The 17,852-nt window shown below is 40.9% G+C and overlaps 1 protein-coding gene and 1 long non-coding RNA gene across 5 annotated transcripts in view; one reads left to right on the forward strand and one right to left on the reverse strand.

The window, feature by feature from the left end:
* LOC309620021 overlaps positions 1-17,852 on the forward strand; it is a 601,726-nt gene that overhangs the window by 340,770 nt on the left and 243,104 nt on the right. The gene's annotated exons all lie outside the window — the stretch shown is intronic.
* The window catches only part of MAP3K15 (mitogen-activated protein kinase kinase kinase 15), a 148,157-nt gene that overhangs the window by 36,743 nt on the left and 93,562 nt on the right, over positions 1-17,852 (reverse strand). For all 4 annotated transcript variants that reach the window (XM_082375481.1, XM_082375483.1, XM_082375480.1 and 1 more), the window contains 6 exons: positions 16,102-16,214; positions 15,711-15,870; positions 12,611-12,761; positions 11,050-11,157; positions 3,081-3,130; positions 996-1,091 (listed from right to left, as the gene is read on the reverse strand). In XM_082375481.1, the coding sequence (XP_082231607.1) occupies positions 996-1,091; positions 3,081-3,130; positions 11,050-11,157; positions 12,611-12,761; positions 15,711-15,870; positions 16,102-16,214 (678 nt within the window). The remainder of the gene's footprint in view (positions 1-995; positions 1,092-3,080; positions 3,131-11,049; positions 11,158-12,610; positions 12,762-15,710; positions 15,871-16,101; positions 16,215-17,852) is intronic.

The raw sequence follows: 17,852 nt of genomic DNA on the forward strand, positions 1-17,852 counted from the left end.
TGTGGAGAAAAGGGAACCCTCTTGCACTGTTGGTGGGAATGTAAATTGATACAGCCACTATGGAGAACAGTATGAAGGTTCCTTGAAAAACTAAAAATAGAACTACCATACGACCCAGCAATCCCACTACTGGGCATATACCCTGAGAAAACCATAATTCAAAAAGAGTCATGTACCAAAATGTTCACTGCAGCTCTATTTACAATAGCCAGGACATGGAAGCAACCTAAGTGTCCATCATCAGATGAATGGATAAAGAAGATGTGGCACATTTATACAATGGAATATTACTCAGCCATAAAAAGAAATGAAATGGAGGTATTTGTAGTGAGGTGGATGGAGTTAGAGTCTGTCATACAGAATGAAGTAAGTCAGAAAGAGAAAAACAAATACCGTATGCTAACACATATATATGGAATCTAAGGAAAAAAAAAAAAAGGTCATGAAGAACCTAGTGGCAAGACAGGAATAAAGACGCAGACCTACTAGAGAATGGACTTGAGGACACGGGGAGGGGGAAGGGTAAGCTGGGACAAAGTGAGAGAGTGGCATGGACATATGTACACTACCAAATGTAAAATAGATAGCTAGTGGGAAGCAGCCGCATAGCACAGGGAGATCAGCTCGGTGCTTTGTGACCACCTAGAGGGGTGGGATAGGGAGGGTGGGAGGGAGGGAGACGCAAGAGGGAAGAGATATGGGAACATATGTATATGTATAACTGATTCACTTTGTTATAAAGCAGAAACTAACACACCATTGTAAAGCAATTATACTCCAATAAAGATGTTAAAAAAAGATTGAATTCTATACTTTAAAATGAGCAAATTGCATGGTATGTGAATTATATCTCAATAAAGCTGTAAAAATTATTTTTCATAAGTTAAAACTTTAGGAAAGGCAGTATAGCAAATAAATATTTTTCACAACAAAGACCCTTTAAAAGTGATTCACCATAATTAGATTGAAAATACCTGAATCAGATTAAAACTCACCTACTGCACTGGTCTTCAGTGGAAAAGTAGATTTGAAAGTCATCAGAATTATCATGGACGTAAAGAAAACAACACTGTTCATCAAACTTGGATATGCTGCAAAAGTTCAAAACGTAAGAATGCTTATTATATATAAATTTTGATATCAATTTAATTTTTTTGAGAAAGATCTAGAAACAGCTTTTCTTCAATTTTACAAATTTGAAAGTTTCATTAATGTTTTAACAAATACCCCCCCGCCCACCAAAGTGACTTCTATTTCTCTATGAAATTTAAATAGGAGGGGCATTTATCTTGCTGATGTTTGAGTTTGTATTCATCAACAGACTTTAATATGTATCAAGAACTTACTATCTATTCAATGTTAAGCAAAGCATATGGGCAGCAGGAATGGGAATAAAATATGGTTTCTGTCTTCAAGAGTTTATAAGGTCATTAAAAAGGTATTTGTGAAATAATTTATTGTGATATCAAAGGAATTTCTAGACTTGAAAAATATTAGGACACAGTATTTGTGGCCACACAAGGGAAGTGGAAATAAACATGGCATTTTAGCTCAAGAAAGGCCTTTAAATGTTATCTGGTCCATCCCCACCAAAGGCCTGGATCTGACTCTACAGCTCCTTGAACAGGCAATATTCAGTTTGCCTGGAATATCCAGTGACAGAAAATCATCATATTCCATCTCCTGATGGATTTCACTGCTAGAAAGTTCTTTACCTGCACTGTGCCAAAGCCTACGCAATGGCCCTCATTTTGCCAGGTGGCACTATGCAAAAGGCTAGATTCTATGATTAGCCCTTCAGACAAATGAAGCCACTTTATCTTGCCCTTTCTAAGTCGTCTCTTCCTGAGATTATAGCTTCTTTGACCATTCCTTACATGTTATGGATTACATGACAAATAACGAGTTGAAACAGCAACAGTACAGGGTGATTTAAAATGAATTAAAACTAGCTTATACATGAGTAACTTTTCAAAACCAATGTTTAAAGGAACCACCACAGTTAGTTGGATAGCCTTGGGAATGTTCAACACATGCTCTTCATGTCACATTGGTTCCAGGGTCTGATTCACCCCAGGCCCTTTGCACATCCCTGTTGATGGCTAAAATGGCAGCAAGAGGTATCTCTATAAGAAGGTACAAACAGAAGGTTCTTGACTACATGTTATCATACAACTTAGTTTCTGAGTAGTACATGTTTGAAAATGTTTAACACCTTTTGAATTATATTTTCTGAGCAGTATTATTCAAATATGCTACTGTGTTCTTAAATGATTTCTCTCCCTTTAAAAGTGATGTAAACATTACTCCAATTTAAACACTGATGTGTCTAGGAAAGGATCATGCTGCATCTGGGGTAACAGGGATTCATTCATTGGCCTGTGGTCTGAGAATCAGAGAAAAGACAGAGTTCTAGTCCAAGCCCTTAATATGATGGAAACTATGAAGATACTGAGTCCTAGAGAGGCTGAATGATTTGCTCAAGGTCAAACAGCAAAAGAGGGATTAGAACTCAGATCTACTCCAGAGTTCCTCCCACCCTTGGGTGTGCTGGCAGGGTCAGACTCAGAGTGCAGCCACACAATTCAGGCCCAAATGGTCAGCGCTCCTGAACCAAACAGCAAGTGGCAGGCCTCTCCTGGGAATACACCACCTTACTCACCTGCCAATAACAATGCCCTTGGCTCCATTACTCTGCCCAGGAGATCCCAGCCAAGTATCATTATCAAGTAACTCCCAGCTTCAGTTCTGGGGGTCCCTGAGCACATGAACATCATTGGCTCAAAGAAGAAACACTTTATCTTTCTACACACATAACTTCTTGTTTTAAAAAAGTTTGAGACAAGAGAGTTTCGTCTGTTGGATACGAAAACAGCTACTCTGCTATAACAAGCCAAGAAGCCCTTACTAGCAGCACATGATGAACAAGCTCGGGCAGGGCAACGAGAGAGAAAATAGTCTGTTTTGGATTCTGTTAAAAATGAGAGCACCACATATTATAAATAAGTAGAAACAAAGTGATAAAAACAACATCATTATTTGTATTAAAACAATAATTACATTTTCTCTTATGTTCTTACCTTATTCCTCTAATGGAAGAGGCTGTAAAATTCCATTCATGAATTTGTTTCTGCAGGAATCAAGGACAAAAGTCAGTAGTTTGATGTTTTCCATGCAAAGAATCATTTTTGGTTTCATTCTATGGTCAATCGCTTCTGCTATTTTTTACTTTCAATAGAATTTAGCAGTTAAAGCAAGATATTTCGCATAACTTGGAACACCAGAAACATTTTCTAATCTATTGTAAAAATTCATTTGTGTCTCTAATCCAGTTTAGAACAAATGATCTAAATTTGAAATAGAAACAATAGGCATACAGTACATACACAGTGAGCAGCCTTTCATCTTCTGTCAACGTATCAGGAAAACTCTAAGATGAGTTTGGGAACAGCCCACTGAAGTTGAATGACCCACAAAAATGTTTGGAGAGGCAAGAATGTGGCAGACACCAGTCAGTGTTCACCGATCTTTATTTCTTTTTCTCCCTGGGCACATAACTAGACTACATTTCCCAGCCTCCTGAGCAGCTAGGTGGGGTCATTTGATGGAGTTCTGACCAATGGGATGTGAACAAGAGTGATGTGCTCCACCTGTGGGCTTGGCTCATTAGAAACCTCCACAGCAATCCTCTCCTCTACATTCTCTTTCCCCATCCACTACCAGATGGAATGGGGACCCTGCCAACCTGGACATGACATGAGGCATAGATGAACTTTTATCATCATAGATAAACTGATATTTGGGGGATGTTTGTTTTAGCATCTAGCCTACCATGACTAATACAAAGACTAACTGGGATTTCAATCTGTACAAGACGCACTTAAAAAATACATATATAACTCTGTCCTCTCCCTCCACCACCATCCCTTGCCCTTAAACTATGAACAAAGCTAAGCCTCAGAAGGAGTGTCTGAATTCCCAGTTTTAGAAGGGCCATAGGCTACAATACCAATACATTACAACAACAGAGAATCATTTTAAATAAGCAAATACATTAGGTTAGCCTGAGGAATGCCATAAATGACCAGCTAAGCCTCCCAGAGAAGAGAAGTGTGAGAGCCAAATGACTGAGCATATGGCTCAGGAGAACAGCCACAAGCGATCGGGTGACAAGTTTCCTGCCATCCTGGAGCAATGGCAACAGGCACAGCTGGGAGGATGGTTCCCAATGGGAGAAGATCCATCCAGACATGTTGATGAAACACCTATTATGCACTAGGCAATGAACCAGCAGGGACATGACAGAGAATGACAAAACCCCTGCCCTCATGGGGCTTACAATCGAGTGAGGGGAGATAGATAATAAATCAAATAGTAAGTGAAGAGCATGGTGGAGGGTGAAAAGTACTATGAACACAAATAACACAGCAAAGGGCATTAAGGTGGGGCAGGAAGTCATGAGTTTTCAAGCAGAAAGCTAAAGGAGGTGAGGGAGTGAGCCATGCAGATTAACTGGGGGACCAGTTCCGGGCAGAGGAAACAGCAAGTGCAAAGGCCCTGAGGCAGCAGTGTGCTTTGCAGGTTTGGGGACCAGCAAGGAGGGGAGTGAGACGGGAGCGGAGTGAGTGAGGGGGGAGTGGGAGAGGAGGTTAGGGAGATCATGCAGGCCTCTGGAGGCCATCAACAGGACTTTAAGCCTCCCCTCTGTGTGAGAATCACTGAGAGCTGTGAAAGATGAAAGTGGATGAAAACATGAAAGCTATCACATCAGACCCATCTTTATAGAAAGACTCAGTGTATTTCAGAGGAGGGATGTGTTCCAAGTCACTGAAAGAGGGTAGTGGTGGAGAACGGGAGTCTGCTTTGGATTCAGGTACAGAAATATGAACGAGGGCAGATTCGAGAGAGCCTGCAAGAGGCTGTATGTATATAGAAAGCTCAACCACACAAGTTTTCAAAGTATTCCCAGACGGTAGGTTTACTCTAGGGTAGCTTTAGGGAACTTCTCGATTCAGGAGGAAGATTTACTGGTTAAGAAGTAAACCACATGGAGGGACTTCCTTGGCGGTCCAGTGGTCAAGACTCTGCACTTCCACTGCAGGGGGCACGGGTTTGATCCCTGGTCAGGGAACTAAGATCCTACACACTGCGTGGTGCGGCCAAAAAAATTAATAAAATTAAATTTAAAAAAATTAAAAAAAAACAGAAGTAAACCACACGGACCTTCCCTCCGCTTTCCCTTTACATCATAATCAATAGGCATTGGGTGGGGGGTTCCTGCTTCATAGGTCCTACAGATATAAAAATATAGAAGTCATGCATGGGCTTGCAGAGCAGTTGGGGAGACACTTTGGAAAACGGATAAATAAGCGATAGGATATACTTCGCACATAATACAGACAACTGGGTAGCCAACAGACGTTCAATGGAAGGATGGAAGGAGGGAAGGGTGGTTAGAGACACCTTTGCAAAAGTTAGGACTTGGGTAATTGGAAGAATGAATTCCAGGGAGGGAGAAGGATGAGAACAAAAGAGCAGATGTGAACTCCTGCAGGGCCAGCTCAGGGGACTGTGAGATGACAGATGAAGGTCTGGCTGGGGCTGAGGGTCGGGGAGGGGGAGGGGGAGGAGAAGGAGGGAGGAGAAGGAGGGCAGGGTTATATAGGGGCTTGACACTTAATAAAAGAGTTTGACTTTTATCTGGAAAGTCACAGGATCCAATAATGATTGGGGAATATCAAGAGGGCCACTACAAGTGTTTTTTTAATTATTACTAAACTTTTAAGCTGAAATAGAGCATACATTCAGAAAAGGGTACAGTGATCATCTCAATAAATTTCCACAAAATGAAGAGCCACTGTAACCAGCATCTAAACCAAGAGACAGAACATCAGCAGCAGCAGATTCCCTCAGACCCCCTGTTCCCAGTCACTGCTGTCGACCCAAAGGCGACTGCTATTCTCACTTGTCCCACTGTGGAGACCGTTGCCTGTTCTGGAATATTATACAAATGGAACCGTGAAGTCTGTGCTCTCTTGGATCTGCAAGGGGAGTCTTTCATGAGCTATCTGGTGGTGTCCTGGCGGGTCAATCAGGAAAGCTATGACTGTTCTCCTCCTGTCCCGAGCCTCCTGTAAGGCAGCATTCTAATCTTTCCTGAGAGGGGATATTTCACCAAATCATGATGAGGAAACAGATTCAAGATTTTAGCTTTCCACAGCGCCAGAAGCCGCCAGTAACAGTGCATTGGAAGCAGAGCCGGGGTGGGCTCTGGAGAAATGGGCCGGGAAGTCAGAGGGAGGGGACTCCTTCAGGATCCCCGAGGTGCTGACTCAGCCTCTGCCCTCCTACCCCCAGGATGCGGACTTTCAGGGAGGGGGGATTTTTGTGTTAAAAGCATAGACTTTTTGTGTGAGATGTTCCAGTCGCTAACATAAGCATAAAAGGCGCCTCCCAAAGAGCTTTCCAAAACCAGCAGCCCTCCCCGTATGGATAGCAATGGTGGCCGCAGTGCACCTGTTGGTGACTTTGGGGCCCACGAGAAGCTGAGGGAGAAACACCGCATTTGCTCCTGCTCTGTGCAGCCTGCCTGCATCGCTGTGCTGGCCGAGCTCGCACCAGCTTGGGAAGCCATTGCACACATCTCTGCCTAACGCTGTGCTCGGTGACCTGATGTTGGTTGCGTGAAACTGGCCATGATGGGAGTATTTACACCACAGAAATCAGTAAACACTACAAATCGGTCCTCTGCTCCCATATCCCCTGGAGAGCTGGTGGTTAAACACTGACCAGCGTACGTTTCTGAATCCCCGGCTGATGAAGCAGACCTTAACCTAATGTTACAGCGGTGCTGTCTGCAGGTGAACGTGTGCCTGTGTGATTGCTTCCCACCACCACAGCCCACCGGGAAGGAAGAACCGCAAGTCTGTGCAGAGAAGTTATCCTTTCACTCCAGGCTAATCTGCTTGCTTCCACAACCTGCAGAATTTCAAAAATGTAAATGAAGGCAAAAGCAAAGCCTTCCTCTCAAAGAAAAAAAGGCAATTTATATTTCTCTCAGACATTTGCTCTGACAACTACCAAGCACTGTGCAAAACATTTCCTCAGTCAAGGAAAACTACCATTTGCTGCTTATATAGTTCTTTCTATTTCTTATTACAGACTATATACAAACAAAGTAAAACATTTACAACTAGTGAGATACTATATGTACCGATGGAAATTCCCATTAAAGACCTGCAACCATTATAGGTTTGTAGAATTCCATGAGAACAAAACCATTTTGCTCTAAAAGTATGAAGAGTCACTTTAATATGATTAGTTTCTTCCATAACTACTTGTCAAAATATGAGGTGTTCACACCAGTCAGAATGGCCATCATCAAAAAATCTACAAACAATAAATGCTGGAGAGGGTGTGGAGAAAAGGGAACCCTCTTGCACTATTGGTGGGAATGTAAATTGATACAGCCACTATGGAGAACAGTATGGAGGTTCCTTAAAAAACTAAAAATAGAATTACCATATGACCCAGCAATCCCACTACTGGGCATATACCCAGAGAAAACCATAATTCAAAAAGACACATGTACCCCAATGTTCACTGCAGCACTATTTACAATAGCCAGGACATGGAAGCAACCTAAATGTCCATCAACAGAGGAACAGATAAAGAAGATGTGGTACCTATATACAATGGAATATTACTCAGCCGTAAAAAGAACAAAATAATGCCATTTGCAGCAATATGGATGGACCTAGAGATTGTCATACTGAGTGAAGTAAGTCAGACACAGAAAAACAAATATATGATATTGCTTACATGTGGAATCTAAAAAAAAAAGGCTACAAATGAACTTATCTACAAAACAGAAATAGAGTTACAGATGTAAAAAATAAACTATGGTTACTGGGGGGTAAGGGGGGGAGGGATAAATTGGGAGATTGGGATTGACACATACCCACTACTATATATAAAATAGATAACTAATAAGGACCTACTATATAGCACAGGGAACTCTACTCAATACTCTATAATGGCCTATACGGGAAAAGAATCTAAAAAAGAGTGGATATATGTATAACAGATTCACTTTGCTGTACACCTGAAACTAACACAACATTGTAAATCAACTATACCCCAATAAAAATTTAAAAATGAGGTGTTTTGTTACCTCTATCAATGGAATAGTGAGGTTACAGATCAGAATTTTGAAAATTCTCTTGCATCACAGTGGCATCAATGACACAAACAATGTAAGCAAGGTTGGCCTCTAGTACAAGAATCCCAACACTGAGGACAGGGTGCTTCATGGCAGTGGTACCTGGAGGGTGGAACATAAGTAGGGCTTTGGGGGGTGGGGGCCTGCTAATGTTCCCTTCCCTGGGTTGCACTGGTTACTTAGGTGTGTTCACTTGATAAAAAATCCATCAAATTGTACATTTATGAGTTATACACTTTTGTGTGTGTGTTATACTTCAATAAAAGGTTAAAAAAAACCCAAAGAGGCAAATTTAATAGAAGATACATGCATTCTTCAAATGAGATATATCTGTATGCACACCATGTATGTATCTTATTCTAGCTCCTTCTCTTTTGCTCAAATATTTAAAGCACACAGTGCAGGAAAAATACCCCAGCACATTACGGCGGCTCATCTTCACTAATGGCTACTGACTCTCTTATCAATGAGGAGAAGGTTGCTTCGCTGTTAAATATTAGACAAGGTTACTGGCTTACATTTGTGTTACAGACTTAATGTTTGTGTCTCCACAAATTCATATGTTGGAGCCCTAGCCCCCAGTGTGATGGTATTTGGAGATGGTGGCCTTTGAGAGGTGATTAGATTACCAGGGTGGAGCCCTCGTGATGGGATTAGTGCCCTATATAAGAAGAGACAGGAGAGAGTTCTGTATCCCTCTTTCCATTATGTGACAACAGGGCAAGAAGACCACCATCTGCAAACCAGGAGGGGGGTTCTCACCAGAACCTGACCATGCTGGCACCCTGATCTCAGACTTTCCAGCCTCCAGAACTGTGAGAAACAAATTTCTGTTGTTTGAGCCAGGGGTCCCCAAACCCTGGGCTGTGGACCAGTACTGGTCTGCGGCCTGTTAGGAATCCGGTTGCACAGCAGGAGATGAGTGGAGGGTGGGCGGGCGGGTAGGCAAGCGAGCGAAGCTTCATCTGCCGCTCCCCATCGCTCACATTACCGCCTGAATCATCCCCCCCGCCCCCCAGGTCTGTGGAAAAACTGCCTTTCACAAAACCAGCCCCCGGTGCCAATAAGGTTGGGGACCACTGGTTTAAGCCACCCAGTCTGTGGTATTCTGTTACAGCAGCTCAAGCAGACTAAGGTAACTTGAAATATCATTCATGACTATATATTTTTCATATGTACCTTTATTGAAGTATAAGTGATATAGAAAGAACTGCACCTATTTAATGTGCATAATTTGATGAGTTTGGACATATGCCAACACTTGTGATACCATCACCACAATCAAGGTAGTAGATATATCCAACACCTCCCAAAGTGTCCTTGTGTCCCTTGGGTTTTGTTTTTATTTGTGTGTGTGGTAAGAACACACATGATATTTACCCTCTTAACAAATGTGAAGTGCACAATCCCATATTGTTAAGTATAGGCACTGTGCTGTACAGCAGCTCTCTATGACTTATTTATCTAGCGTAACTGAAACTTTATGCCCATTGAACAATGGAAAGTTGTATCTTGACTATTTCTGATAAAGTGTTTCCAATATGATTCTGAGCCTCTCCTTATTCTCTGATGTTGTATTTTATTTTTGAAGATATTGCTTATTTTTACCTGATTAAGACATAACTGCTCACAATCTTGTTTCCAGGGGGAAAAAAATCCTTCTTTGCCAAGTTGATGGCAGAACTCTCCCCACACTCCATGAAAACACAGACATAGCAAATAGATCTGTCTAATGCACTTGTCAAAGGTGCTACCTCTTTTTATTACTACAGAATATTTTATTAAAGAAAAAATCTGATGAAGTACTTTAGACAAATACAGATGAAAATGTAGCTGTTACCACAAAACATGAGGCCTGGCCCAGCATTTGTGTAATATCTTTAATGGGCAATGAAAATGTTTCCTCTCCTATATTGCTGGTGTAAGTATAAATTAGGATGGTACGAATTTGACAGTAGCTATCGAATTTTAAACATATGTAGTCTTGAAGCCAGCAGGTCCAATTCTGGGACTCTTTGCTCCTGAAACATCTACATGTGCGCGGTAGGGTGTAACCGCCAGGATGTGCACTGGCGTGTTTACCATCAGCTAGAATGCAAAACTGAAACCTAAATGTGCATTAGCAGGAAAGTGGTAAAATAAATTATGGCTCATCCATACCCGGAAATGCACCACCATTATATGGGAATATAGGGAATATCACATTTTAAAAATCGGGTGGATCAGTGTGTGCTATATGAAAAACTGTCCCTGATGTATGGATCATTTAAAAAGAGTAAGTTGCAAAATAACAAATCTCACCATATGATCTCACATTAATGAAAATGCTTCTTCCCCCTATATATATGTATATTATATATATAATGGATATATGTATACACACATTATACATATATAACTGAGCTTAGAGAAAGGTATAGATGGACATCCATCAAATCATTGGTGACGGGAATACATACCAAGTTTGGGGGATTTGGAGGGACTTTCACTTTATTCCTTATCCACTTCCTTCATGGTTTAACTCATTTTTTTCCACAAGTTTATATTCATTCGTATATAAATACATATATATATACACACACACATATATATACACATATGTATATACACACATAGCTATACATATAATACAAATATATATATTTGGAAAACCCTGCTTCCTTTCCTCCATCTGTGATTACACTCTCTCATATACTCCCGTAACTCAGAAGTTAGGCATGGGTGCCTGTTCTTTTAAGTACAATATAGTTGACTCTCCTACTTGAAAACTGAATTTTTCATTAAATAATACAGAATAAAGAGAGAGCTGTTTATGATTGTTTTCTTACCATTTCCGTGGGTGAGACGTGCCACAGAGAAACTGTCCTCTCCTCAGCTTCACTGTTTATAGAGACATACGAAGGCTGGTAGACTTTGGTTGGTTCTATCACCAGAACCTAAAACAACAGATTTCTGTAATGTGTGGGAACATGCCACATAGGTTATCTTGCCCAGTGAGGAAGTGGGAAGCTCTGGACTCCACAGATCCTCTACGTGTACCTACTATGCAGCAACCCTGCTCTAGGACCAGTGGATACGGCGGCCCACAATCCCTTCCCTATGGGAGGTCTATGCTCTGATGAGGCAGACAGTGTAACCAACAGACAAGGATATGCAATAACATAACATACAGACCTCTGAAGAAAATAAGGCAGAATAATGGTGAGGAAGGGGTGGGGGACACTTCTTGAGACAGAGGGGCCAAGAAAGGCTTGCCCGAGGAAGTCACAGAGAAGAAAGGAAGGCTACAGTTTTTGAGAGAAATTAGGAAGTAAACTTGAGAATCCACAGGTAGGTACCCAAGTCTGCAAAAAATGCAAGAGGATGAAGAGTGAGGTGACAGTCCATCAGTCATATTTTATTTTGCTGGGGGAGAGGGAGGGAGGGAAGGAAGGAAGGAGAGGAGGAGGGAGAGATGAAGAGGAACGGGGTAAAAAAGGGGGAGAGAGATAGAGAGAGAATGAATTTCCAAAGCAAATGTTTATTGCTAAACTGGGGTACAGATTACATGAGTGTCCGTCCCATTATTTTTTTTTGTACCTTTCAGTAGGTTTGAAATATTTCATAATTCAAAGAAGATTTAAAAACTTATTACCCAGGCACAAAATCATTATCATAATCATTTCAAACAACGTAATCTTTTATTCGATGTTTCATGAAATTCTGAACACTGAATGTTCACAAAATCTTATGACATAAACACGAAACACAATTATCTGAAGTTCAGTTTCTGGGATGCTTAGATGTCTTACTTATGACTCCTTATAAGATGATCATAAAACTGAAACAAAAACTCAATGAAAAGCTAAAAGCGGTTTTGCTTTTCAATAAAGTTTTAAAAAGTAATTAGTGGCATTGGAGGCAAACCAAAGCTCAACAGCAAACAGCTGTGAATTTGAAAATTTTACTATTAGTGTTGCATTGTTGTGGAACCAAGTTTCTCCTCCTCAGCACTATGGACATTTTGGGCTGGATAATTCTGTGTTGGGGGCAGGAGACTGTCCTGTGCATCGTGGGAGGTTTAGTGGCATCCTTGGCCTCCACCCCACTAGATGCCAGAAGCAACACCTTTCCCACAGTTATGACAACCAAAATGTCTCCAGACGTTTCCAAACGGCCTCTGGGGGACAAAAATCACTCCTAGTTGAGAACCACTATTTTAGAGGATATAGCCAGCTTTTTCTAGTGAGTTGATCTCTCGCTGGCTGATTCTACATAAGATTGATGGCTCTCTTAACATTTTCAGTTACTCTAAGGGTTTCTTCCTTTCAGAGTATTCAATAATTAGATAGTACCAACCCCAGTTTCTTTTTTTTTTTATCTTAAAAAAATGGATTTAGCATCTCTTACTGGAAATCTGAGTCCATTAGTAACTTCATTTGTTGCCTCAAAAATTATATCTAACCAGAAGTTCAGCCGTTCTTGCCTGGGTGAATGTTCAATAATGGGTTTCTTGAAGCGCTGAATTAATAACAAGTTCTGAACTAATGATCGCAGGTACCTGGAAAAATCATGAGCACCAATAAATTAGATTCCCAAAGAAACGGAATTCAGTTCTACTCCCTTTAAAAGAAGTTTCCCAAAAGACTTATTTCTTAAATTCATAGTGTGTAGCAAGTACTTCTTAATAATTTGGCAACCACATACTTAATTAAAAGAAACCCAAACGGGGCAAAATAAGCTTGTCCAACAAACATACAACATTGCTTTTACCAACACTGGGCTAAACCTCAGTTTTGGTACATTGTGTTCAAAGCATAGAGACTGGCAAGCATTTGCTATCTTAATTAACAAGAGCAAGTGGTTTGAACTTCAAAGCAACTGCAAAATGACAAAATTTCAAACTCAGTATCTTCTTCTTTTCTAACTACCCTTTTTATTTTGAGGTAATTATATATTTACATAGTTATAAGAAACAATACAGAGAGATCCCATGTGCCCTTGGTTTACCCCAATGGTAACATCATGTAAAATTCTAGAATAATATCACAGTCAGGATACTGACATTGATACAGTCAAGATAGAAAATATTTCCATCCACAAGGATCCCTCATGTTTCCCTTCTATAGCCACGCCAACTTCCTTCCCATCCCCATCCCCTCTTTGACCTCTGGCAATCACTAATATTAAACTCAATGTACTTTCTTTTAAAAAAAATTAGATCTGACCTGGTAGATGTTGAATTTATAAGGTCTTCAATCTCACCACACCTTTACTATCTTTAGGCAAACTGAACTCTTTGAAACATAGTTGCCAGGCAGTGGTAGTCACATCCTCTCTGGTAGTGAATGCGGTTGGTGGGGAGGTGTTTCTGCTGATAGTATCAGAGTATTATTTTGCCCTTTGAGGATAAAGTCTGGAGCTATCCTGGGAAGGCAGATCAGCTAGGCTCTGACTGACTTGCTTGGGTACTGTGTAGTAAAGGATTAATACAGCAGGACTGGGTTGCCCAAGTATACATTCCAAAGAAAGGTGTGGCCCTTGACTGGCTTCTGAGAGATCACTTCTAAGCCCTTGGGATATCCTGCCTGCTAAGAGTCTCTGTCTACCTGGGCCTTGCACCAGGCCAGCTAGTTTACGCTAACAGTATGATTCATGGTGGGGACCTTGGGCCATGCTGTATCAGTGTGATCTCCAGAGAGGCTGGGGACTCAGTGACTAAGGTCAGCTACGTGGGAGCTTCATGGCTACATAATTGACCCCCAATAAAAACCCTGGACACCAAGGCTTGGTGAGCTTCCCTGGTTGACAATAATTTGTACGTGTTGTCACATATCATTGCTGGGAGAATTAAGCACTGTCCATGGCTCCACTGGGAGAGGACAACTGGAAGCTTATGCCTGGTCTCTCCTGAGCTCTGCCCTATGTGCCTTTTGCCTTTGCTGCTTTTAATCTATATACTCTTACTGCAATAAACCATAACCATGAGTAGAATAGCTTTTCTGAGTTCTGTGAGTTCTTCTAGCAAATCGTGAACCTCAGGGTGGTCTTGAACCCACAACAATAGGTACCAACACTGTAAGTCAGTCCAGGTTCTGATGTAACAGGAATGTATTCACGCCTCAGGTCTCCTCTCCAGAGTCAGCTCTGTCTGGCTCAGATGCAACAATGCACCTTAAAATTAGAATTCTGCAAACAGCAGCCACTCCAGGAGGGCTGGAAGCTCAGCCTGCCTCTGTGTTCTCTCAGCCTCAGAAAACTTTCAAGAGGTTAACAGGGTTTCAGGGTCAAATTTAAGTCCTCCAGATGGGAAAGAAATACAGTCAAACTAGATATGAACACTGAGATTCCTACCCCTGAGAGTCCAGATTGGCCCACTGAGCTGAGAAATAGAAGGGGACAGACGAACATGGATTGTTAAAAGTAAAAAATTTTAAATTATGTAAGTAATCCAAATGCATTTTAGACAAATCAGAAAATAGAGTTAAAAAAGCAGATTACAAACTTCTTAACCTGCTACCTCCCTGAGACAGCCACTATCAATATGTTGGAGCAAATCCATGACTCATCATTTTCTCATTATACAAATATCTACTGAGAATCTATTATGAAACTGTAGCAATCAATAATATAACCACAACTCTAATGGAGCTTAATGTCTATTGGGAAGTCAGCTATTGCCCAACCCTCCCAGACCCTCCTCTGAGTCACATATGAAACAGAGGTTTTTAATTAAAATGAGTCCATATAAAACAGTAGTTCTCAAAGTGTGGTCCCCAGACTAGCGTCAGCTTGTAATTTCTAAATGCAAATTCTCAGGCCCCACCCTACACCCTTTGAACCAGAAATCTGAAGGGTTAGGCCCAGCAATCTGTGTTTTAATCAACACAGGTGATTCTGATAATGTCAAAATCTGAGCACTGGTATAGAAAAATATACCCTGCATCTGGCTTTTCTTATTCAGTGATAAACCATGAACACATTTCCATGTCTCCAAGTATTCTTTCTTACACATTTTAATGGCTGTATAATGTGCTAACCTAGGGCCACTGCTGGGCCACCATTTTCTTGATCATATCTATAATTGGTGTTTTAGTTCCAGTTTTCATTTGTGATGAAAATCATTTTCTTGGTGTACTTTCAGCTTTACTATCTGCTTTCTCACAAATGCACAATATGTACTGATACCCAAGAACGTTCTGCTCTTGAGGACCTACGTGGCCTGAAAAGATTAACAGGGCTGAGAGTTTTGTCTTGGAGACATAGCATGTAGGGATACATTCTGTGTGTGGGTGTCTGTCTGTCTGTCTTTCCCTCCCGTCACATAAAACCAAGCGAGGCCTCAAGAGTTGCTCTTTCTGCCCTAACTTTGCTTTAATGAAGAAGTCAGAAGGAAAAACATAGCAACTGCTATTATTTTTGGCATTCACACCTTTTCCTCCTGGGGGAAACCTTTCAGAACAAGATCAGATATTGACATGGGTGATGAAAACACATAGACCTGACTCACCAGACTGGAGGTTTCAGTTTGAACAACCTCTCTGCTGCCTGGACAGCTTTCCCAACATCATTGGCCAACATGCTGACGTTGAAGAACTGACCCACATCCCAGTAATTGTTCATTTTCTCCAAGCTCCCTTTTCTTCCCAACAAACTGTTCAGCCGGACACCTTAAGAATTTGAATTTTAGATAAAGTTATGAAAAGTCTTCCTAGTTTCCACCATATTATGTAAGCCTTTAGAGGAGAAAATGGGCATTTTATTCGGGCTACTGCCTCAGGTGTGCTATCATACAGTAACTGTTCCTTTTGAAATATAATGTTGGTTATTTGGACATAATTTTTAATGCTGAACTTGTGTTACCAAAGCATATCAACAACTGCAGTCATAAACAGCTTTACCTATTTTCCTTAGCTCCATGGAAGTTTCAAATTGCTGTCCAGCAACTATCAGCAAAACTGCAAGGTTGATTCCTGAATAAAGAGATGGCTGGAGCTCAAACCCTTTGCAATACCTGTAATTACAGAACCACCAAATTCCTATTATATCATTTTAATATGGTAGAGGGAAAAAGGGCAAATACTAGCACAAACCAACCTTCTCATGAACATTTTTACTACTCTAATTTATTGTTTTACAGCTATCCTCCAGCCGCCCATGTTTACTAACAGCCACATGTAGCAGTCAGATAGCTTCTTAAAAATGTCATAATAGGGACTTCCCTGGTGGTCCAGTGGGTAAGACTCCACGCTCCCAATGCAGGGGGCCCGGGTTTGATCCCTGGTTGGGGAACTAGATCCCGCATGCTGCAACTAAGAAGCCCGCATCCCGCAACTAAAGATCCCGCGTGCCGCAACGAAGATCCAGCAGAGCCAAAATAAATAAATAAATACATACATAAATGTTTTTTAAAATGTCATAATAGCAACACAGTAACTAACACTAGAGAGTTTTAAAATCTTTCTTCAGAGGGTTTAGAGTTTTAAAATAAAAGCCATGATCACCGTATAAAGTAAGGAAACTATATTAAAGGGTACAAAAGAAATTTAAAACCTATTATAATTCTACTCCCAAAAGTAGAACACAATTTGATGTCCACATATCATTTTTAAAGTTATACTCCATTTGCACATTGAGCATTTTTTATTTCGTGGAAATCACAACAGGAATAGGCTCTTTCTCTGCAGGCAGTCTGTTTGCTTATATCATGAAATGGAATTATTTTTTCATGTATGAAGCAGTACTGCCAAAATCCTGGATCGCAAAGAGCAGTGGCATATAAAGTGAGAGAAGGGGGCTTCCCTGGTGGCACAATGGTTAAGAATCCACCTGCCAATACAGAGGACACAGGTTCGAGCCCTGGTCTGGGAAGATCCCACATGCCACAGAGCAATTAAGCCCGTGCGCCACAACTACTGAGCCTGCGCTCTAGAGGCCGTAAGCCACAACTACTGAAGCCCGCACACCACAACTACTGAAGCCCACATGCCTAGAACCCGTGCTCCGCAACAAGAGAAGCCACCGCAATGAGAAGCCCGCACACCACAACGAAGAGTAGCCCCCGCTCGCCACAACTAGAGAAAGCCCGTGTGCAACGAAGACCCAACGCAGCTAAAAATAAAATAAATAAAATAAATAAATTTATTAAAAACATAATAAAGTGAGAGAAGGGGCAGGGATCTATTACATTAGGATAAAGAACAAGATCCAAAACTGTGAATACCATTTTTATACCAAAAGGTTAACCATACCTTTTTTAATTCTCTTATTTATTCTTTTTTCTATGCATAAAAATTTTCTTTCTCTTCCATGAGCGAGTATGAACATCATGATCAGGAAAAAAAGAATTTGATCAACAAAGTAATGATGTAAAAATTTCTTTTTGTAAACCAGGACTGATTTTATCAGTCGTGTGACAACAGGAGGATCAAACACCAACAAAACATTAAATTGTGGAAGGGAGAACTTATCAGTTAAATCTGACCATAAATCATAAAATCAGTTAAAATCTGATTTTATGAGCTTTGGGGCATGATACAAGTACCCTCAGAGGGACTAGAGGATATCAAGAAAGTCATTCCAACCCTAGTCAACAGAATTCCAATAAAATTGAAACCTCTCCCCCACTCCCCCGGGTATGTCTTGTGGATTT

This window comes from Balaenoptera borealis (assembly GCF_965194805.1).
Source record: "Balaenoptera borealis genome assembly, chromosome: X".
NCBI lineage: Eukaryota > Metazoa > Chordata > Mammalia > Artiodactyla > Balaenopteridae > Balaenoptera > Balaenoptera borealis.